The sequence below is a fragment of the Filicampus tigris genome, chromosome 7 (genome assembly GCF_054856515.1).
Source record: "Filicampus tigris isolate MCC_2025a chromosome 7, RoL_Ftig_1.0, whole genome shotgun sequence".
Lineage (NCBI taxonomy): Eukaryota > Metazoa > Chordata > Actinopteri > Syngnathiformes > Syngnathidae > Filicampus > Filicampus tigris.
This window is the reverse complement of record NC_141223.1, coordinates 4,751,187-4,773,784: the sequence shown is the minus strand read 5'-3', so window position 1 is coordinate 4,773,784 and position 22,598 is coordinate 4,751,187. Positions and strand designations below refer to the sequence as shown.

Genomic DNA, 22,598 nt, shown 5'->3' with positions numbered 1-22,598 from the left:
TTCTGGTATTGTCTGTGAAATGCACCTTTCTTTTTCTTCATGGCCATACGTTGTTGTGCTGAATTGTCACTGGGCCTTTTCCCCATAGCAAAGAAACTTTCCAAATACATCCGTTTGTTTTACTCATTTGCTAGCTTGTGAGTTTAATATTAGCCTTTAATATTAGCCTTACGCGACGGAGACAACTTGACGTGCTAAGAGTCAGTCATAGATGGATATAACGGAGAGAATCCGGTCACTTTTCAAAATAAAATATTTTTCAGCCTTGGATAATAAATAAACTGGAAGTACTGTATGTTTTTTTTTTTCTTTCGCCCGCCGCGGCCTGGTCCAAAGTCGGTACCGGTCCGCAGCCCGGTGGTTGGGGACCAATGCTGTAAAGGACAAGTTGAAGAGCATTCTCCACTGGTTAATTGTACCTTCTCCCATATTCGGAGGAGCATTTAATTGTGCTTCCTGACACTGTATAGCGCTGGCATGGATACAGTATGAAAAAAGATGCATTATTTGTACTAAATAAATAATAACTTTTGGTCACCCCTGGTGATCTCTCACAGATTACTAGCCGTTGGTAATCATAGTCCAGTGGTGAATGCTGCGCTAATTCATTTGAACACATCAAAGACAAATTCATCATGAATCCGCAAACCCCCTGAAGCTCTAGCTGCCTAGGATCACACGCTTCGCCTGAAAGGAACCTACTTGATTCGAACCCATCAAATGAGTCCTTCACCAAGATTACACAACGCAAAGAGACCTTCCATAAATCTGATCCAAACCACCGACACAACCCTGCAGTGGCAAGTGACGGATTGCGGTCCACACCCTCAATGTGCAGACTGACCTCCTTCGCTGGATTCATCACTTCCTGGCTTAACGATCTAAAGTGTTGTCATCAACGTCCGAGCCAAAGACTTATACATCCATAGCTGGGAGACTTAAGGACAAGTAGGGAGTTTGGCTAGCCTCCACAATTAAACTGACAACTTTTAATAACGTGGAAGTGCAGATACTATGATCAACCATTATTACAGCATCCTGTTAAAACACTTAGAAACACTTAAAAATGACCGTAAAAAGGCTGACATCTCCAATTATTCAGCAACTCTACATTCTGGTGTATCGATATTGCACCATGAGTGATCGAATGTAACGATATTTTGCCCCAACCAGGTCGCCAGCCAATCACAGGGCTACGTTCAATGTGTCATTGACTAGAGGTCAAGCTTGCATCAACTATCAATGGACATTTTTTTTTTTAGTTTCTGCGTGACACAATCAATTGATCTCATTGACAACGTTAAGGCATATAATGCAGACGGTGGCTCACGATGGCATCGAGTTTTCATATTGATTACAAAATGACTGTTGCTCCGGGTTTGGATCCGCACAGTACAGAGTGACCTTCATATGACTATGAATGCAGTGTCATTGCCCATTGACATGCCACTCTTTCCCATTCTGTCTCACGTGGTTACCGAAAGGTTGACATTTCAAGATTCAAATATGACCACGCATGCCCACAGCGGTGTGGCTCATACACTAAACATGTATGACCCTGCAAAGAGAGGTCCTAGCATGTGCACTGTAATAGCTAGTGGCGGCGGCATATGTGCGCACACACCTGCTCCTTGACGGGGTGACCTTGGAACGCTTGGAAGGCGGAGCCAGAGAGGACTGGCGAGAGGAGGGGAGAGGAGAATATTAGCGAGCTGTGGGTGAAAATAACGGCGGGAGGGAAGGAGGAATTTGCGGCGAGGCAGAAAAGGTCTGCGGGGAGTGGATGTAACAGGAGGCAAAAGGGAGTAAGAGGGGAGAGAGAGAGGGAGGGAGGGTGCGGAGGATTTCTTTCTGGGACGGCCAAGGCGCCGAAATGCTGCAGTAACAGCCACATGGCCGACTTCGCCGCCACGCACGCACACACAAACGCGCGCAGAGGTCGTAACCCTTTCTCAACCACTCCCAACGTCATCTTCCTGGATGTGAGCCCCCTCACACCCCCCCTTCCCCCCCAACACATAGTCTGATTAACCTTCCTATCACCCAACACTTAGGCCTGCTCTCTTTTCTCTCCCTCCCTCTCTTTCTCTCTCTCTCTGCGCCAGCCGGTGAGTGAGCACATTTCAGAGAACGTCCTGAGTGGCCCCCGTCTCAGCCTCATCTTCAGATCCGTCCCCGTACGAGTATCTTCTCGCCATGACTCTTCTGGGGCGCCGCCATCGTTTCTCTCCCCACATCTTTTCGAATCGCTCTGGCCGTCCCATCTGACGGTTGGCGAGGAACAGGATGCAATTTAAAAAAAAAAAAATAAAAAAAAAAAAAAAAAGGTGAGTCCAGTTCAAAATTGAGAGACAAAGTTTTGCACGTGTAAACTCTTTAAGTTGCAGACTTGAGTGCGGATTCATGGTGAAATATTTGATGAGCATGTGTGCAGGGATTTTATGTTGCGGGAGATGGATTAATTAAGACGGGCACATTATATAAATGTTCGAAGTGTCATGTTGTTTCGAATGGTTAAGGACAGCACCTGGGATTAGGATTAGTGGTTAGCAAGTCCACCTCACAGATCGGATCTCGGCTCGGGCCCCCTTGAGTTGTGTGTTGTCCCGGTGCTCGTGTGTTCTCTCAGGGTAGGGCTGCTCGATTATTGAAAACAATATTAAACACGACAATTTGGGTAATAATTGAAATCACGATTAGTCAAAGGATCTTTTATTTTTTTTGGTACAAAACAAGACAATGTTTACACGTAAAAAATATAAAGACAAATACATTTCTTTCAAACGCTATAATTATGCAAGTTCCTTTTGGACCAAACTGAATTTCTAAAATTTGTTTTTATTATACAATGAAAAAAAGGTGCACATAAATTCAAGTATGATTTCCTTGTGTAAACAAACATAGTGCGTTGGTTATAAATGCATATTAATAATCGGTTTTTTTTTTTACGATTATGCCGATTTTGTAATCGTGGAGTGCATTTATTGAATTCCGATTAATTGCACAGCCCTATCTCTGGGTACTCCAAGCTTTCTTTCACATTCCCAAGGCATGTATTTTAGCAAGTATTTTATGTTATTTTAAGAACTGTTTAAGAATTGTGTGAATGTGAGTGTGAATTTGTCTACTGCCGATCAGTTGTGCATAGCAATAGACTCCTGCTTACCCGTCCGTGTCCTTAATGAGGACAAGTGCTGTAGAAAACAAATGGATGGATGCAATTGTTTATATGAACACAATCTTTTAGACTGCTGTACAAGCTTTACTTGACCCAAACTGAAAAGGCTTATAATTTTCATTCATATCTCAACAGACCTTTTGACACTTCACTGCGTCTTTTCCATTGGTTGACAAGAACACATTAATCGAGTAAACTTTGATTTTATAAGTGTTCATCATCCATGTTTAAATTGACTTTTATACACATACAAGTGTTGAGTTTACTTATTTAAATTTTTGCTGTTGATTTTGGTCTCACTAAGATGTTTTGTCCTCCTGTCCTTCAAAATATGATGTGATACAAACACTTCCATGTGGACATGATCTATAGTACCGTATACGGAAAAAGACAATCTTATATGATTGAGACCAAACATGACACTCGGTCTATTTACAAATAGGACATATTCTTACACCAACGTTGTTGGCGATAAAGTCTAAAAATAACTCAGACAGTATGTTTCACGATGAACTCGGGCACCTTCGGCAGTGAAAATGGTTGAAAACAAAAATACGTATGCGTGCAAAAATGCAACGTAATGCGGGTTGTCCCAGCTGACCTCTGAATGCAGCTTGGCTCAGCCTCTCGTAGTTACTGCTTTCGATGCAATGCAGCACACAAGCTGCACAAGTCCCCCAAAAAAATCTGTCTTATATATATATTTTACTATTGTGATTTTTTTCCCCCGTACGTATAAGTGGTAAGGCCCGAATATACGGAACTGTCAGAAAAAAATCAGGCTATATAAGACTATAATTGGTGGCACTTTGGAAACAGATGCAGCATAGAAACCACAGTGCAGCACGGATGGGATTTGTGAATGCCATGAAATGAATACCAAAATACCAAATACCCAAAACGCTACCTTATTTATATGAATATTAACTGAATGTGATCATTTTGGACTAAAACCTAAAAAAAAAAAAAAAAAAATTTAAATATGTATCTGCAAAATTTTAACTGTGGGGAAAAAAACTTGTAGAAATAAAACCTGATAAAATGAATGTTGCAATAGTTTCAGAGTGTTTGTTAAGGATCAATAGGCGTACAGGTTACACGGTGTCACATAAAACAGTGAAATATGATGAAATACTTTATTAGGATAGTACTTTTCCCAACATTCACGGTGCTTAAATTAAGGATACATGGAGAACATATCTTCAGTATACAATCACCATGCCACGTTCTAACTACAAAATCTACACCTTCCAGTTTACGTACATAACTTTTCATATCATTTACACCTTTTTTTGCATGCTCTCAAATACTGTACAGTATGATGTAAAACAGTGGTTCTCAACTTTTGGGACCCGCATCTTCCTGTTGTTGCAAAATCGTGACCTATTTCATAGAAGTAAAAAATAACAAGCCATGTTTTTTGTTTAAAAAAAATAATACATACGACAATATGTTATTTGTGCTGGGGGAATCAGAATACAAATACATGTACCGGTAATTTTTTTTTTTTTTTTTTTACAAGATGCACTTTTGGGGACCCACCAGTTGAGAATCACAGATATAAAATACGTGACAATGTGCAAAACAATGATCTGACCTTTGAGACAGGAAACGATATGATGAAAATCTTAAAAAAAAAAACCACACACACACACACACACACACACACACACACTCACACAACTTTTGCTTTGCTGCAATTGGAATGTAAATCTCTATAAAAGACGATTCCAGTTGGATTTCATTTGGATTTATGCTTCTACATCACACTTTTGGATTGATATTTGAACGACAGAAAACGATATAAAACATCTAGGCAGCAATTTGTTCTTTTCAAAAAACAAGTTTCTTGAAGCACAATAAAATGAAAGGTGCCGATTGCTGCACAGTGTAAAAGATTAAGCATGCGGAGATGAGCTCCTGTTTGTTACTTGTTCTGACACAACTTACATTGGTACTTGTTGAAATGTGCTCACATGCATTAAGTATACTACGTTGTACGTGCTTTTATATAACTGAAAAAAAAAACAAAGTCTGGCGACTGTTTAACTGCTGAGATTAGATACACTACTATTAATGACGTTTTGAGCTCTTTATGTTCTGCCCTGATGTGATGATTTCCTCAATTCTACAGGCCGAACTTGTGCCCGAAGTAGTCATTTCCTTAAATTATAAAGGGAAGAATGGGATGGTATAACCATACATTTGTACGTGCTGAGAAGGGAAAAATCTGACAACGTGCACCAAAAACAACAACAAAAGCATCATTAAGTGTATTCATCACAACAGACCTTTAGTGACCTTTCAAAACTAAAAATACTTTGACCCAAAGAAAAGTGATTATGCCTGGAGAAAAATAAGAACGAAAAAAAAAAAAAAAACATCCGCTGTGGATATTCTAAGAAACATTAGACAACATTTTGAAGAGTCAGTGGCGGCTTTTGTCTTTATTATAATGAAAATCAAATACCACCACCCACTGTACACATAAATACGGTGCATGTACAGTATTTAAAGACATGGGGTTCTATTTTCGTAGACAGGCGCACATGAATACCAAAACAAAGTCTAGCCCACCCCTGCGCAGATTTACGCCGCTCCTCGCACCAGACTTGCAATGGGCACGGAAATGGAGCCCTCGGGGCCCTATTTTCGTAGGCAGACGCCCATGCACTTGGCGTGAGAACCATTGCACACATCAAGTATAGTGTGTGAACCTTTTGATTGGTTGTCTATTCTATTTTTTTAAAACATGAAAAGCATAAATATGCGTGCTAATCTACTTTCTTCAATGTTGAAAAATGAGTTGAGCATTTCAGTTTGGGTTAGGAGATAAGACTTAATTTGATAGTTGGCCCCAGGGCCTATGAGTAGGTAAAGGCGGAAAACGAAGATCCGCACGTCTACTTTCTGACACAAAATTGCCAGATGCGCCAGGAGCGCGGCAGCTCGGTCCACTGGAACGCCCAGAGAGGAGCAATGCGGTCCCAAACACAGCAGGCTAGACTTGCTCTTGTTTACAACTGCTCAACCAAGATAGCATTTCGCTGCCAACACAAGACCATCATGAAGATGATGATGATACGGACCGGAACCAACCAGGGGACATTACGAGAATATATAAGATTGCGCAATACTATTGCGTTTTATTACAAAACGTTTTTACGCATGACATTTCCAGTTGTTATTACATTTCGCAATAAAAATGATTGCAAAATAATGTAATGTTAATTTAGGAGGAGAACGAACGTCTTCCACTTCTGGGTCAGTGTACGCCGGAGCTGGCATGACCCGCCAGGTTTGGATAGATTTTTACATACTTTGCGTGCAAAGTGATACGGTTTGTACTCAATGTTAACAGTTAGTTAACAAAATAAAATTGCTCTGCGCTTTTTTCCTTGTCAGTGAAATGGGCGTCCACTAGAGGGCAGACTGTGCCCGTGAACAATAAGACTTCTCGTCCTCCGTTCGTCCACAGAATGGGCATCCGACCGGGACGGACAGACGGATCGTTCTGTCCCTGGGATGGAATGCCCATCTCTAGTCTACGAATATGGAAAACCTAAAATAAGGAGAACACTGCATGTATCGTTTTAGTGTCATTTTTTTTTAACTCTGAAAAACGATGTTTGGTTGACGCATACTCTCATATCAAACCAAAAATGCCATCTACTTCTACTATTTTATTACCCTAATTAAAAAGGACTAATTCACTTAGCAATGTAAAATATATCTTTTCAAAATAATAGCCAATTAAAACATCTACTGCCTGTGACGTGAAAATTACGTTCCCGAGGCTGATTGGCTGTCGCCGACAAGGGACGGGCCGGTACCACGTGGGTCCATTAAATATGCAGGACGGAAACTCGGGGACGGATGGACGATGCCCAGCTCTGGTTTTTAACATAGCGGTTAGTTCATGTAGCACGTAGCATTCAACAGTCTCTTTTCTTCTTTGGATGGCCACAACACATTAGGATGAAAGAGCCACACGGGGCTCTGGAGCCGCGGGTTGCGGACCCCTCCACTCAACTCAAACATCTTATAAAAAAATATGTTGATGCAAAACAAAGAGGCGGTGTAGATGTCTGGTATCACAATACCTCTGTCCGTACGGTATATATTGTTCGAATCAAATTTTCTTGTCTTTTTAGATCCTTTCTGTTTTACTGTATACCGTACAGCCGGAACCTGTCATAAATGTTCAATGACAAACCTTGTATAGACAGACCAGTCGCTAAGATGTAGATGTAATTGCCAAACACACATCTCTATCTTTCTTAAACACACATATGTAAAAACACGCTCGTGTCCACTGAAACACACAAACATGCAGAGGGAACAGATGCACTCGGTGGTTAAGGATTCAGCCAGTGGTTCTTCTGGACCGGGAAATAATGATGCATATCTTCTGAAAGAAAACAGAAGGAGACAGTTGGACCCAAAACAAGCGTAACACAACTGCAGTGAAACCTGCATATTGAAATTCCCCCAAGAAACAACAAGTACGATCATTCAAGGAATAAATACAAATGGGAGGTAGATAATTGTCACGTAACTATATTGAGATTAACCTTGGAGGGTCCTCGTGTGCTTCCGCTAGTCATTCTGATGAAGATTTTTTTGTGGAATATGAGTTGAGCAGCAAAATCCACTGGTTTTTATCCATCTCAGGGGGCGGCCATTTTGTCACTTTCTGTTGACTGAAAATCACAGTTGCTCAGGGCTCAGATAACGACCAATCACGGCTCGCCTGTATTCTAATGATGAGCCACGATTGGTTGGTATCTGAGCAACTGTGATGTCATTATCAGACAACAGCAAGTGACAAAATGGCCGCCGCCTGAGATGGCTAAAAATGGGTGGATTTTACTTACTTACTTTTAACTAATATTCCACAAACTTATTAAAGCGGAAGTCAACCCAAGCATAATTTTTGCAAGAATATGTTCCCAGCATTGAAACACAGCATTCTGATTAATTTTCCGTTTGTGGAATATAAATTAAGCAGTAAAATGCACTTGTTTTTAGCCATCTCTGCGGGTGGCCATTTTGTCTTCTGTCGACTGAAAATGACATCACAACTGCTTACAACGACCAATCACAGCTGACCTGTTCTCTGAATCTGAGCCATTTTCAGTCCATAACAGACAAAATGGCCGCCCCCAGAGATGGCTAAAAACAAAACATCCCTGAATGAACATTATGATACCAGTCCCTCCATGCTTTCAATGGCGAGGCAATTGAAAAGGAGTTTACCGGGGGCGGGGTGCCGGGTCGACAGCTGTGCAGGCTACTAGTATGTTCTGATGATCCAGTTAAGGTTGTCTGCAAATGTCATAAAAGAAATGTACATTCAGTAAGAGTTTGATCAAAGAGGGTTAGAGAGCGTGACGCTTGGTTTACAATCTGTGAGCAGAATAATAAAGTCCTCCTAAAATAGACGGGTGCGCGGGAGCCTATCCCAGCTGACTTTGGGGCGAGACACCCTGGACTGCTTCCAGTCAATCGTATTGCCAAAAATTCTACATTAACTTGATTATTTTTATTTTTACTCACGGCTATTACTGTTATACCATTGTTCTTTTAGTGGGGCTATTTTTTTTTTTTAGAAGAAACCATTTACTGACACCAAAATCAATTCTTTTCCCATCACTGCTGACCTAGACGAAGGTTAAGCTCAATGACAACTTTTCAAAATGAGCAAACATGCGGTCTCAAGAATTTGTCTCATAATCCATTTGAAACCGGACAGACATCCATTTCCGGTCCGGAAAATAATGATTAATTATTATAAAAGGCTGTCACAAAATGCTTTCAGTGTACAATTTTGAAAAGGAAACATTATGAAATTGTTCGTCAAGGGTTGAAGGCAAATTTTAGACAAGTTGCACATGTTAGATGGTTAGCTACTGTAACATCATCCATAGTTGCCAAAAGCATCCAATTGGATTAAAAAAAAAAAAACATCTGGAAAATGTAGAACGTGTGTTTGCGCTCATTTTAGATTTGCACATTATGATGACCAACTAAGATGACGTTCGTTACAAAGCTCCGATTGATTCTGGCTTTAACTGAAAAGATATAGCCTCGGGTGACATTTAAATAGTGTGCATGTACTTTTAGACTACATTTCCCAGAGTTCTAAAGCACTGCTGGTGAAAGTTTCTGATTTGAATTTGTGATCCCTTACTTTGTTCCCTCGTCTGCGGCAACTTCGGGCTCTAATTTCCCCTCCTCCTCCATCTTCTCCTCTGAGGTCAGATCCTGTTTGAGATGATGACGGAGGAATTTCACAACCACCATGGAAAGGATAAGGAGAGCGAGAGCTCCGCCCACCGATGCCCCGATCGCAACGGCAATTGTCGAGTCTCTCGGTGGGGGAACTGAGGGAAGAAGCAAAAGAGAGAGTTAAGTATATCCTATAGACAAGAGACGGAGTGCAGCGCTGGCACAAAAAGCTCGACTGGGCTGATTAAACAGAGTGGAAAGAAAGTGCTGCTGAGTTAGCCTGGCTGCTGTGTGAGTGGGAGAAAGATGCTGCGGGACTAAGTTCAACCCCTCGTAGGCCATTAATAAATAAAAAGCTGACTCATGAGCAGAAGGTCTACAGCATCAAAGAAACACACGCACACACACACGGACAAAATGTTACGTATGATATTACTTGGCAATAACAATATGTGGTAAGAGCTCAAAGAAATGTGGACGATTTGGGTTTTACATGCCAAACTCAATTGAGAAAAGCGAGATAATGAATATCAAAAATGATCTTTGTTTCCCTTTCAATAACCTACTAAGATGAGTGATTTGGCGCGTTACACCACCTGCGCCACAACTTAGACCTGCTTTTATTTGGTTTAAGGTCTAGTCGACTTTCTGTTACAAATTATTAGGCGCGCCGCGGGCGTGTAATAGAAAATGCCCAGAGTCCGCTGGAACGCCCACCATGGTGTAGCGCGATCTGCCAAAATCCCAAACAAGGTAAACTAGTCTTGCCCCGGCACTGAAATGAAGATTGCGGCAGTTTTTACGCCGAGCGCATGTGCGCCTGTCTATGAAAATAGAGCCCTTGAACTGTCAGTCCGTGTTTACATGGAGATAAAGAATATCTAATTATTAGATCGGTCATACGTAAAGATGACTTATATAACCTTTATCTAAATACCATACCACTGAAATTGTACCAAATTTTTCCCATTGTACCGAATTTCCCATTGTCGAATTAAGACACCTGGCTAATGAGATTAGAGTCGAGTCGACATGTATACAATGTATACAATGGAACCACTAAAGTTAGATACTTCGGCAGTTGTACAAGTTGGAATTCCGACCAACACTCGCACAAAACTTGAGAGGTCAGACCTCTGTCATGCATGGTATCAGCGTACCTCACAAGTCCTCAGTTCAAACACATACAATGAGCTTACTCTATGTTTGTTTTGTGACACATACTAAAAAAAATGTGAAAGGGAGAAACAAACCATCTGAGCTCTACTGACTGTATCTTCAGGTCAAGTTTAGCATTTAGATGTGTGCATGCTTATTTCTCCAGGAGGCAGGGTTAGTATCTTACGTTCGGTAAAAACCTTCAGTTTTATGGCCCCATGTCCATGTATGCGGTCCGGAGGATTTATCACATAACAGTTGTAAATGCCTTCATCGTCCTCCTGAACGTCTAATAGGGTGATTGACAGGTCATTCTTTTCCAGGTTTCCCGCAAACACCACCCTTTCTCCAAAGTGCTCCGGAAGCAGAGCCACCATTCCTTTCTTGCGGTAGTATGCCAAAAACTATGCAAAGGCAGAAAATATCGTTGGTAAATGCACTTTTAAAAGTTCACTCTCCATATTTGCCTGACTTTCTTACCATTTTTTCCGTATCGTTGACTGATTCGCGGTAGGTCCAGTTCATGACGAACTTGTTTGTGTCGATCTTATAACAGGAAGTGAATGTGCATGGGATTTTGATATCTGATCCATTCATGACGTTGATTTTACTGGGCACAATAACATCCATGCTTGAACAACCTGAAAGATAAAAAAAAAAAACATTTGATGACTTGTAGCGCAGCAAGATGAGTTGCATGTACGCAATACGTTTGTTGGAGGATTTCCAATGTCAGAAGTTGTGAAAAACAAAACTACCCGTGACGTCCATAACGCATAACTTTTTGGGCGCCCTTCCATTAGGGCCCCGGTGACAGTATTGTCATAAACAACCATAAGAAGAAGACAGAATGCCCAATGTCCTCTATTTCTGTCCTTTGTTTAATGTGTCGTCCACTATTAATTTTTATGGCCGGTTGCATTGTATCGCACTCGTTTGACATTACATTATTTGTGGAAAAAAACACAACCGTGATCTGGTTTCACATTTCCAAATAATTTGTCAGCTCAACTAAATTGCACCACATGATAAAGCGTTTAATTAATGGTTACATACTGAATCTCCAATACGACCTCTCAAAACGATCGAATGGATATTCAAAATAACAGATATTTTGGGACTAGTGGAAAAAATATGATTAGACTTTAGGACACGCCCGTCACGCTTGTTGGTCGGTTGAGAACCCAAAAGCAGGAATGCAGAGATTGAATTGTTTTCATTTAACGGTTCTGCGATGTTCAAAAAACACTATAGTTCCTCGTTTCCCAGACACCACGGGGGTAAGCCGCAAAATCACAAATTGACTAACATCCACTAATGCATTTTCATTTAATATAAGGTCCCAAAATTGATGTGATTTGGGGAGATCAATAATCTCAGAGTTTTTAAACAGTTTTTTGTTGACTGCTGAAATGGCTTCATTTCTTACAACCAGAATGCCCTTGAATTATCAGAGTACTGGTAGTTCAGACTTGCTAGTGCACAAATCTACCTCAATTTCAAATATAAAGAACCGAAAGGATTTTCAGTTGTGAAAAAACAACAACAACAACAACAAAAATTGGTAAGTCAAGGGTAGAGCTGCTGTATTTTACTTTTTCAAGCTTTTCTATTGCGTCCTCAAAAATAGTTAAATCCAGCAATATTATAAGACACTTTGAACTATGATTGTCTGTAGTTTTTGATGAACAACAACGATGAGTTTGGTAAGCATGAGTTTGCACTCCCCTAACAGAGCGTGTGTATGTGTGTGTGTGTGTGTGTGTGTGTGTGTGTGTGTGTGTGTGCGTGCTGCAGAGAAGCAGTGGTGCAGCAGCAGTGGGAACCGAGCCAGAAACACCCAACTGCAGTAGAGAATGGTGCAGAGTCCCATCACACACACACACATATACACGCATTCATCTATTCACACACACACGCACACACACGTGCACACACATATATATATGTATAATATATATACATATATATATATATATATATATATATATATATATATATATATATATATATATACACAGACATGTGTTTTTGTGCCGAGGCAATGGACAAATTCAGTGTATTTGGTGGGAGTTTCAGCCTCGACCCCCAGCGCTTCTGCAAATTTGGCTACAAAAAGTAGACTAGATTTGAGACTTCCCAAAACCACTATTGGGGGGTGTCACACACTGACGAATGATCCGGAGGTGCTGGGTGGTCTCCAATTGCCAACTACATCATCCAAATCGAGATATCGCAGTTTACACGCCTATGTCATGCACAAACTCCGGCGAGTCCAATTTTGGTTTCTGCAACGTCAAGCGCGGCGTACTCAGCGTGCGCTCAGTACCGCCCTGATTTTGAGGCAAATGAGGGATGCCGCAAGGACTGGCTGGAAAAACAATACATTCCATCCCACAACGTCCCGTTGCACCCAAATTTACCTCCTATGCGCACAGTTAGAACGAAAACAGGACCCTTGATCTCAGTTGTTTGTTTGTACGTCCCCTCTCCTTAGAGTTTCTTTTTTTCAAAATGCGTTGTGCAGGTTATAGGTGACATTCATGGTGGAAAAGGCTTTGGAATGATTGATCATTTTCTATGTCACAAAAGTATGGCGTTTGAAAAGGGCTGTGTAGACTTTTCATATCCACCGTACAATGACTATCAATGACTCAGTAATCCCGTACGGGAAAGACGGGCAGATACACTACGAGACAGAGGCACTCGCAAAGACATGAAATACTGCAGTGAAGCAGCCTCATGCATACCTCAGTCACTTTGCCCCTCCCATCTTTGTCCGCCTCACTTGCCTCCTCTTTTTACTTCATACCAACTCCTGGTACCCAAATTGTCAGTTACCTCCCTATCCTTATAATGACTACATCACATGGACCTCCCTCTGTCCACCTCTTTTGTCTTTGTGTATTCAGTGTTGCATTGAATTTCTATGTTATCATACACTACGTTATTATGTGTTATGAATGATATGAGTGGTTAGCAAATCTGCCTCACTGTTGGGAGTTTGGGGTTCGAATTTTAGCTCCAGCCTTCCTGTGTAGAGTTTGTGTTCTCCCTTCGTTTGCGTGGATTTGCTCCAGCCACTCCGGCTTCTTCCCCTATCATGATGTTCCGCCCCAAATCTTGTTAATTCTTTCCAAAATCTGAATTGAAGCTTATTTGTTGAGGGTTACGTTTCAACACTTTTTACTAACCAGTAAATCACTTGTTGTAATCTTGTTTTATCAGGGTCTACTACTGCCTAATATACGTTCACCCATATGGACGTGCGGTCAGGGAAGGCTGGGGAGGAAGAGCCTCGCCTGCATGTGAGCAGCAAAAAAAAAATGTTTTTTAATGATTGCATAACATTATTTTCATTTAGGTTCTCCTGTCTGGCCTTTATATTGATTTTCATTTTGAATCCTGTGACCATTATTTCAGCGGAAGTCAACCGAAACATATTTTTTTTCAAGAATATTTTGTCTTGTGTCGACTGAAAATGACATCACAACTGCTCACAACGACCGATCACAGCAGACCTGTTTTCTGAATCCGAGCCGTGATCGGTCGTTGTGAGCAGTTGTGATGTCATTTTCAGTCGACACAAGACAAAATGGCCGCCCCCAGAGATGGCTAAAAACGAGTGGATAACACTTATTCCACAAACGCAATATTTATCAGAATGCCCTGTTTCAACTAGTGGGCTTGCATAGATCATATTCTTGACAAAAATATGTTTGCGTTGACTTCCGCTTTAAACCCGCTGAATTTGTGTATTTCCTCTTCAAATACATGGGTGACACAGCAAGTGAGGCAGCAAGCAGCTACCCTCACATCAGATGACGCACTACCTCACAAAAAGCAGAAACAACACAGTTCAGCAGGGCCATCCATTGGTAAAATGACGGTACTAAAACAGAGGAGGCTATTGGTGAGTGCCTATTTTGTCTCTCTTCATGTCCCCAGTATGATGTTATCAGACACTTCCAATAGGCATTCTGATTTTCTGTATTCAGGCAAATTATTTGATATTCATGTGTTACGGTATATATTTAGCTTTGCTGATTGTATAAAACCGCAGACAAAGCGTTAGGGGAGGCAGCGGGGATTGTGCCTCCACACTGTGGTAAGCAGCTGCGTTTTGAGTGGCTGTTAGCACCCTGATTGAAGATGCTGTTTTTCTTTGACAATAGCTGCTAGCCAGGCTGATCTCATCTTACTGTATAGCTCACAAACGGTGCGGAATGAATTAAAAAAAACAACAACAACTCCTAGACAGCTTCGCATCTTTTTGGTCGAAAAGAATTTGATCGAGACGGTCCCGGAGATGACAAAGCTCACTGTGAAAGCTTCAATAGTGTCTGTGGAAAGATCATTATCCCATTAAGAACATGCAAAACATTCATTCAGAATAGGATCGACTGATCAAAGAAGAGTTCCTCTATTGAAATAATCTCTACTTGGACGGAAAGATTTTTGAAGCTCAAATAAGAAAATGAGGCCTTGTAGGCTACAGGAAGGTAACAAAGAGGCAAATCCACATTTTAAATTTGACTTAAATAAGATCAGAGTACAAAAGATAAAATAATTCAGAATTCAAATTAAAAAGTAGACTTTGAACTTAGAAATATTTTTTGTTATTTTGTTGAACGGTGTGCATTTAAAATATAATACCGGTAGTTTAAAATATGCACATAATGTAATAATCATTTCAGTATAGGCCTCCAGGAAGTTTTTTTTGCGCAATACATAGTAATCTATTAAGAAGCTTTTCAAATAAGAAAGAACATGCAATGGCCAAAAAGCTTTCTAAAGCTCTGCAAATAGTGCTCCACACAGCCAAATATAATGTGTGTAAAAAGAATGCTGATATTATTTATTTAACCAGTTTTCAATGTCTCGCTGCAAACTTAATGGCAAATAGGTCACTCTCTTTGGCTGTTAAAATCGTATTGAAACATTGTATCCACTTTGAAGCTGGGCTCATTTAATTGAGTGGCCTGTTGCTGCCCTCTAGTGACATCAATCGGTAACTGAACATTTAGAGCAGCTGTTTAAGCAGCACATACAAATGGATGTAAAATGAAAACAAATTGTATGTGGAGCGACCACAATGAGGAAACAATGCTGCAGTATTTGTTCAGTTTAAGAAAAGAAAGCTGTTGATGTACGCATTACCCGTTGTCCACGTTGTCATGGAGACAGAAAAGGGTGTGGCACTCCACTTGTTGAAAGACATTAATATGGCTAAACAAAAGCTACCCGTACCATAGACAATTGCCCACCTTACCTCTTTGCTAAATTTAGGGTTTACAAATACCATCGCCTGCGTGTATTATGGTTTGGAGAGAAACTGAGAAGTTGGGGGATGTCAAATACAGTGGCCCCGCCTATCTGGCCACGTAAAATTATATTTGTGTGTCATAGCTTTTTTGATCATATGCCATGTAGGATTTGTTTGAATGGCGGTCCTCAGGCGCAGACTCTCAACAATTTAATATTACTAAATCGACTCTTCAAGGTGATGTACAGCCCTGACCGGTGTCAAAATCAAGCTTTATTTATCAAGACAAGAAGGCAGATTGTAGAGGATATGACTGCATACAGTACATTTGTGTGATGTAAAGCGGTTATGTGGCTTTAATTGTAATTAGGCTCATCTTTATAGGCCACATGCATTCGCACTATGTGGTTGTGGGTTTGCGGTGTAGTGGCTTATAGATATATTTCACCGTGTAACTCAGGCCTGACAAAAACCCCGTCGACTCCATTATTAGCTTTAGAAGGTATAACTTAAATGGAGACCTGAGGGGGTATTTAGGCCTTAGAAATAAATAAAAAAATGGCGGTTGTTTATAAAAGATACCCATACAGCAAAATTGGTGTGGCCCAGTGATGGCCACACAACCTACCTGCACTTGGCCCACATACCACATTGTGGGCCAGATACTTCACAACTCAACAACTGGCCCACATCTTGTTTGCCAGAGTCAAGACAGTGGCTCCTTTGCCGATCGTGGGCCATGTTCGGTTCACATGCCGTATGCCAGTGTCGACTGAATACCACCTGTGCCAGCTTCATGCTAGATCTGGCCCAAATGCCTTTGCAATGTGGGATGTTACGTTTCTATATTGATTGATTGAGCGTTTGTTGTTTGTCATTTGTTATCGCAAACCATACACACATCGCATAAATGTAGTAAGAGGATGCTCCAATGTGCTTGTTGAGTGAATCCCTCCTGTCAATGTAGGGCGACGTGTTTCTTACCAGAGACGGAGAGCATCATCAGCACCGACAACAGCAGCAGCCGAACGTCAGCTCTCCTCTCCCCCAGCGCGCTAAGGAGACACATGGCCGCTACGTGGGGAAGCACACGCAACGTTTCACACCTTTAGAAGAAAAAAAAATGATGACGGATACAAAAGGAGCAATTTAAGCTGAATAAAAAGGCACAAAAAAATACACAGCATATGTTTACAGGCAGGAAATGGCTGGCAGTGTCTGTAGCCTTATGATGGTTGGTCTCATGGTTGCCCGATTGTTTGCAACAGTGGCGGGAGGGCGAAAGCGGAGGCACATAAAGGCATGAATCACTACTTCTCTTTACATTTCCCCCAAAATGAGGATATTGCAAATGCACATAACTTTATATTAATATTTCGAAACTGAAAATATAATATGAAGCATTGCAACAATCGGTTTAGTAGCCTACTGTCATAGGCTAAATGTGACCAACCAGTCGCAGGGCACAGACACAGTCACTGAGTGGAAACCGATCGCACGCTGCCCGCACACAACTCAGGCGAGTGGACCACTACACTATAAGCGACCCACACTTTAGAGAAGTGTTTTCTTATATTGGTAGTGAATGGAAAGTAGCATAAACACCGTTATGGAAAAGAGACCTGCTCCTAATTGGTTGTAATAAATGAAGTAGTCGTGCAAACCAAACAAATAATTAATCCATCACAATCCATTTACTCCTTCAGGTCTGCAAAGATTGGAAAATGCAGGAATACGGAACGTGTAGCATACACTAACTTTGAATCACGGTTATTATACATACGGACGTAAGTAAGTAAGTAAATACCGAAAAGGCTCAAATTGAATCTGCAAAGGGAACCCAAGAATATGATATCAAAAACATAATATGGAAATATACAATATAAACAGCTAATAGACAGCAACCATAAAATCAACAGCCTATCTTCTAAAGTCCGTTTTTTTTTTCAACTCATCATCTCACAATATACATCAATAATCATTCCCAAAATGAACAGCTACCAGTCGACGTAAAAAGCAGGATTGTGACAGTCAATACACATTTTCTCCACACTCTGTTCATGTACTTTGATGCAGCCCTCTGTGAGCATCCAGCTTCTTTTGAGATTTCTTTTTGAGATCTTTTCTCCTTATGGAGGGTGTTAATGATGGTTTTCTGCACAACTGTGAAAACCAGCGGTCTTTCCAATGATTCTGAAGCTTACTAAACCAGACTGAGAGCATCAGGCTGAGGAAAACCTCTGAAAGTGTTTTGTGTTAATTAGCTGACAAGATTGGGACACAGGGAGCCGACAATGTTGATTTCTGTGTGCCCTGCGATTGGTTGGCAACCAGTTCGGGGTGTCCCTCACCTACTGCCCGAAGACAGCTGGGATAGGCTCCAGCACGCCCACGACCCTTGTGAGGATAAACAGTATGGATAATGGATGGATTTTCCATTGATCATCATTTTTTAACACCCGCACAGTGTTTAAAAAAAATGGGTGCAAAAAATACAGTAGCCATGCTTCTTTTTATTGTAGTTCGTTATAGAGCCAGAGGATGGTGCTGTGGCTCTATTGTTCACAACACCACAATCCTTGAGCGAGTATCTTTCAAAATGTAAACACTTGTCTATTTTGCACTCCACCATTTGCTTCAATATCAACATTCAGACCAAAGAAGACAAGCTTTGTTGTGAATAGGTAAGGGTGACCATGATGTTAAATTCATGATCTACTATTTTTCTATGTAGACATAACCTTTTTGAACCTTTTCAGTGACAACATGAAAACAAATATTCCTCTTCATTTCCTGTTGCATAACCCTACGAAGTATTCATTTATATCAGAGCTGGGCATTCCGCCTACGTGACGGACCAGTCCGTCTACCCGCCTATTACGGATGCCCATTTTGTTGGCGATAAACGGCAAACTTCATGGCTCAGCTTCAGAAAACAGGTCAGCTGTGATTGGTCGTTACCTGAGCCTTGAGCAGTTGTGATGTCATTTTCAGTTGACAGAAGTGACAAAATGGCCACCCCGGAGATGGCTAATAACGGGTGGATTCATTTTTATTCCACAAACGTAATATTCATCAGAGTGCCTTGTTTCAACTATTGGGCTTGCATAGAACATATGCCTATGTTCTTGAAAAAAATATGTTTGGGTTGAAGTAGTATTCACTAACAGTGACTTTAATATCAGCAACTAACTAGCCAAATAGCTGACCGAGATGACTTACTGTATTTGACAGAAATTGAATCAGCCAAAAGTCCCTTGCTTTTTTGAATCTGTAGAATCTTTTTCTGAATTTGTACCCCTGTCGTGCTTCTATGAAAGGCAATTTCCGACTCTGCATCACATTCCTCTAGAAATGTTGGTGAAATGGTCAAACTTTCAAGCTCCAATGCTAATATAGTTAGCGGTAGCTTCTTAAGGTCATATCACCTCAGTTACCACTACTGTGCATATACTTCAAGGCGGACTACAGTGGCATCAGCGGGAGGCAATTAGGTAGTTTTGGGAGAAAAAAAAACCCTTCGAAAATAAACGATGATGTCCATAAATTAAATGAATTGCAGATTTTGATTGTCGACGTAATTGTGACTGGTCGGCCAATCTAGGCGTGTATTTTGATTTGAAATCCAACCCGCCAAAGTGGCTAGTTGGACTAGTGGCACTGTACCTTCCACATCTGAAATTCACCCGCATTTGGCGGGTGTTAATGTCTCTTTCGTTCAGAAAGGGTAATAGCAAGAATCCTTAGCTTTGTCAGTTTTTAAGAACTGTACAATCACACATTTTTTTACATTGTAACTACGAGATGGGTAGCTTAATCTTATTAGTGGAGGGATTCCACTAAGACTAATTTGCTGTATTGTAAAACATGAAGGGAATCTGGCTGCTATTTAAAGAACACATGCCAGATTACACAGCGAGGATACCAGGATTCAGATCACAAGGACTGCCTAAAATAATCAAACGAAATGAATGGGAGAACAAAACATTGCTATCTCCTAGAAATATCCATGCTACGTAGAAATGCACTCTGTGAACAGTGCCGTTACGGTGCTAAAAACAAAACAAACATCTTCTATATAGGGCCACATCCATACAGAACATACATTTTGAAATGCCTACAGCATTTCAGTGGAGATTTGCGAATCAACAGAAGTTTTTTTTTTTTTTTTTTTTTTTTACCAAAAACTCTTGCATCTATCACAGAGGTCTCAGCAGGAATTTCTCCAGCATTCATCTCTTCATTTCTTTTGTCCTTCTCTTATTCTTCTCTGGGGATTTTTTTTTTTCCCTCTGCAAAATTCAAAGGGAAAGAATCTCAGAAGCCAACATTCAAAGCTTTGTTTGGTGATTAGTCAAGGAGACGAAAGACAATGAAGCGTGTGTTTGTGGGTGTGTTAGCAAGTAGTGTGTATAGTGTGGCCCTTTGGTGACAGCAAAGGCAGAGTTAATGTGATATTGGCAACTTGAGACGTGCAATTCAGCTGGGGTTAAAATGTCGACATAAAAGTATTTTTGTATTTGCACCCAGTCGCATTAAAAAGTCTATGGAACTTGGGCTCACGCAGTCAGTGTCTGTTCATTGTCTTTTGGGTATAAAGAGTTGAAACTTTCTTGTGAACTATCCATCCCCCCCCCGGGAAAAAAAAAAGGTGGATGACGGACAACGGAAGAGTACCCACGCTGCAGACGGATAACGCTCGATTTGTAGTAAAATACGCAGCTCTGGAAACGTCATTGTATTAAACAAAATAATTTACACTTAAATACGATTTTAATTCTTTATGGTAATATTAACACTACGAAGGTAATAACATCACGCACAACACTTTTTTTTAGTGCGCTGAGAATTTTTTTTTTCACTTTGCCAGAATGCTAAAATAGGTTTAGTGTACAATTGATAGTGAAAATGCATTTTTCCTTCTTTTATTTTTTTAACTAAAAATGATTTAAGTCTGTACCTTTTTTTAATTTGTATTTTTTTTTTTTTAAACTTTTACCAACGTACAAGGGTTGAATTTATTTATTTATTTATTTATTTATTTATTTCAGGGCTGAATTTCTACCGGTACTTACGTGCACAGCGTGAGTGTACTTTTACCACTTCTGATCGCAGCTGACTGTTAGCAAGAGGCACGGTACATCAAATGCTGGCGTCTAGACTGATATTTGGCTACCATTAACATCCATTATACTCACAAATCTCACATAAAAAAAAAAAAGAAGCCTCTCACCAGTTGTCATCATTGCACATTTAGCCATTTTAAATCGTTTTCATTCCCGAGAAGACCACAGGAGCTTTTAACACCAATATCATTTGTATGCAATGAATAAACATTTCACGAGGACGACCAGCAGTAAACTAAATACCTTTGCATCAGCCAGCCAGCCAACGAAAATAAAAACGCTTTTTTTTTTTTTTTTTGTATAATGTAGTAGTCTCCCGTATTTTTTTTTTTTTGAAACTACGGTTTACCTTTTCAGATTCGTACCCAGGTGTACATTGAAAGAGACAAAGTGGCAACTTTGAGCATGTAAACAGCTCTATTTACTCCGCACGCTTTTCCAGAGCGGACGTGAAGGTTCTGGGACAAACTTTCCCCTTGACTTGAAAGTCCCTCATCCAGATATAGTAAAAACAACCACAAAGAACAATAATGTGGCTACCACCAGCAAAAAAAAAAGCTTCCATACTTGTATAAACATGAGTCTTATTGCAGTCCCATTCTCCAGTAAACACAATACGAGAAAATGAAAGAGGCCCTGCATCTACACTGATCACAATAAAACTGCCGCCTTTATCAACCTACAGCTATTAGCAATTAGTGATTTATTTATTCATGTTGTTATCGTATCAAGCATTCTGTTTGATTGCGGGCCTATAAAATAACAAATGTGTGCATATCTGTGCATGAGAAAACAAAGCAGACTAGACTGTCAAAATGAGTTGGATCGAACGTGATCGGGATTCGCGAGCATGTCGGCGAAAGGAAGCAACGTAGATGTTTTCGCTCGACAGTGTGTGTGTTGTTCAATCCAAACACTGCGTTTAGTGTTGTTGCGTTTCTTCTTTCATATTTCCATCAGTGTAGATGCACATTACTCCCCTCCTCAGGTATTGTTCTTCACTTATCTTCAAATGCTCTTTTTGTGTATGTGCATTTTGCTTGTTTGGTGGTATTAGATAAAATATGGATTTTAAGATTTTTGAGATAACAACAAAACAAAACTGTGTCTGTATTTCTCATATTTTTTTTATTGCAAATGTATTTCTTGTACGTAGGAGTGATGAAGTGGTACAAGTGTCTCTGTCCTGGCTGCTCAGTACAGTATGGCGAAAGTGAGAGAAAGTAGACATCAATAAAAGAAGGAAAATAGAATCGACAGCTCAAAGTCATATGCTTTTAATCTATGTGTGAGGAGACTTACCTCCCAGGCAGTAATCTCCCACCGCTGTCATCATAACTATCATACATGAACTTATTTTTGCACTTGTGAGCAACACTCCTCTTCCTCTACCCTAAGCAGAATGTTTGAGTTGTTTTATTCCTTAATTTGTTTTCGTTTGGCAAAGAGCCTTTTTTTTTTACAATTGTATTAAAAATAAAAATATTTTAGAATGCTACTTGAAACACTGGCTGTAGGCCCTGTACACTGAATAAAGGTTTTATTTTGACAAAATTTGAACCTGGAACAGTGTAAGTCTACTTCTTTTAGTTTCACATTGGGAAAAAAAGTGCAAATATGTAAAAATGTCAAACAGGAG

The 22,598-nt window shown here is 40.4% G+C and overlaps 1 protein-coding gene and 1 long non-coding RNA gene across 8 annotated transcripts in view; one reads left to right on the top strand and one right to left on the bottom strand.

The window, feature by feature from the left end:
- The window catches only part of LOC147144484 (uncharacterized), a 32,415-nt gene extending 12,054 nt beyond the window's left edge, over nt 1-20,361 (top strand). For 4 of the 5 annotated variants that reach the window (XR_015087368.1, XR_015087367.1, XR_015087370.1 and 1 more), the window contains 5 exons: nt 2,106-2,327; nt 9,443-12,426; nt 13,796-13,875; nt 14,355-14,480; nt 16,801-20,361. This is a non-coding gene — a long non-coding RNA (uncharacterized LOC147144484). The remainder of the gene's footprint in view (nt 1-2,105; nt 2,328-9,442; nt 12,427-13,795; nt 13,876-14,354; nt 14,481-16,800) is intronic. The other variant, XR_015087371.1, reaches the window with a different exon arrangement.
- Nucleotides 4,301-17,081, bottom strand: scn2b (sodium channel, voltage-gated, type II, beta). Of its 3 annotated transcripts, none has more exons than XR_015087365.1 (6): nt 16,818-17,080; nt 11,048-11,208; nt 10,755-10,971; nt 9,372-9,564; nt 8,438-8,506; nt 4,301-7,589 (listed from the first exon to the last, which is right to left on the bottom strand). XR_015087365.1 is itself a non-coding variant. In XM_086035011.1 (4 exons), the coding sequence occupies exons 1-4, from the start codon at nt 16,900-16,902 to the stop codon at nt 9,368-9,370; spliced, it is 660 nt and encodes a 219-aa protein (XP_085891137.1). In that variant the 5' UTR covers nt 16,903-17,081. The 3 variants fall into 3 exon arrangements, 1 of the variants encoding a protein (XP_085891137.1); XR_015087366.1 differs by having other exon boundaries at nt 4,301-7,586; XM_086035011.1 differs by lacking the exons at nt 4,301-7,589; nt 8,438-8,506 and having other exon boundaries at nt 9,368-9,564; nt 16,818-17,081.
- Nucleotides 20,362-22,598: the final 2,237 nt, after the last annotated feature.

Excerpts from the sequence above, each read along its gene's own strand:
- scn2b (XM_086035011.1), bottom strand. The coding sequence starts at position 16,902 with ATGTGTCTCCTTAGCGCGCTGGGGGAGAGGAGAGCTGACGTTCGGCTG. Across the intron at positions 11,209-16,817 it reads GATGATGCTCTCCGTCTCTG|GTTGTTCAAGCATGGATGTT; the intron begins GTAAGAAACACG and ends TTTATCTTTCAG. Across the intron at positions 9,565-10,754 it reads ACTGAAGGTTTTTACCGAAC|TTCCCCCACCGAGAGACTCG; the intron begins GTAAGATACTAA and ends TTCTTCCCTCAG.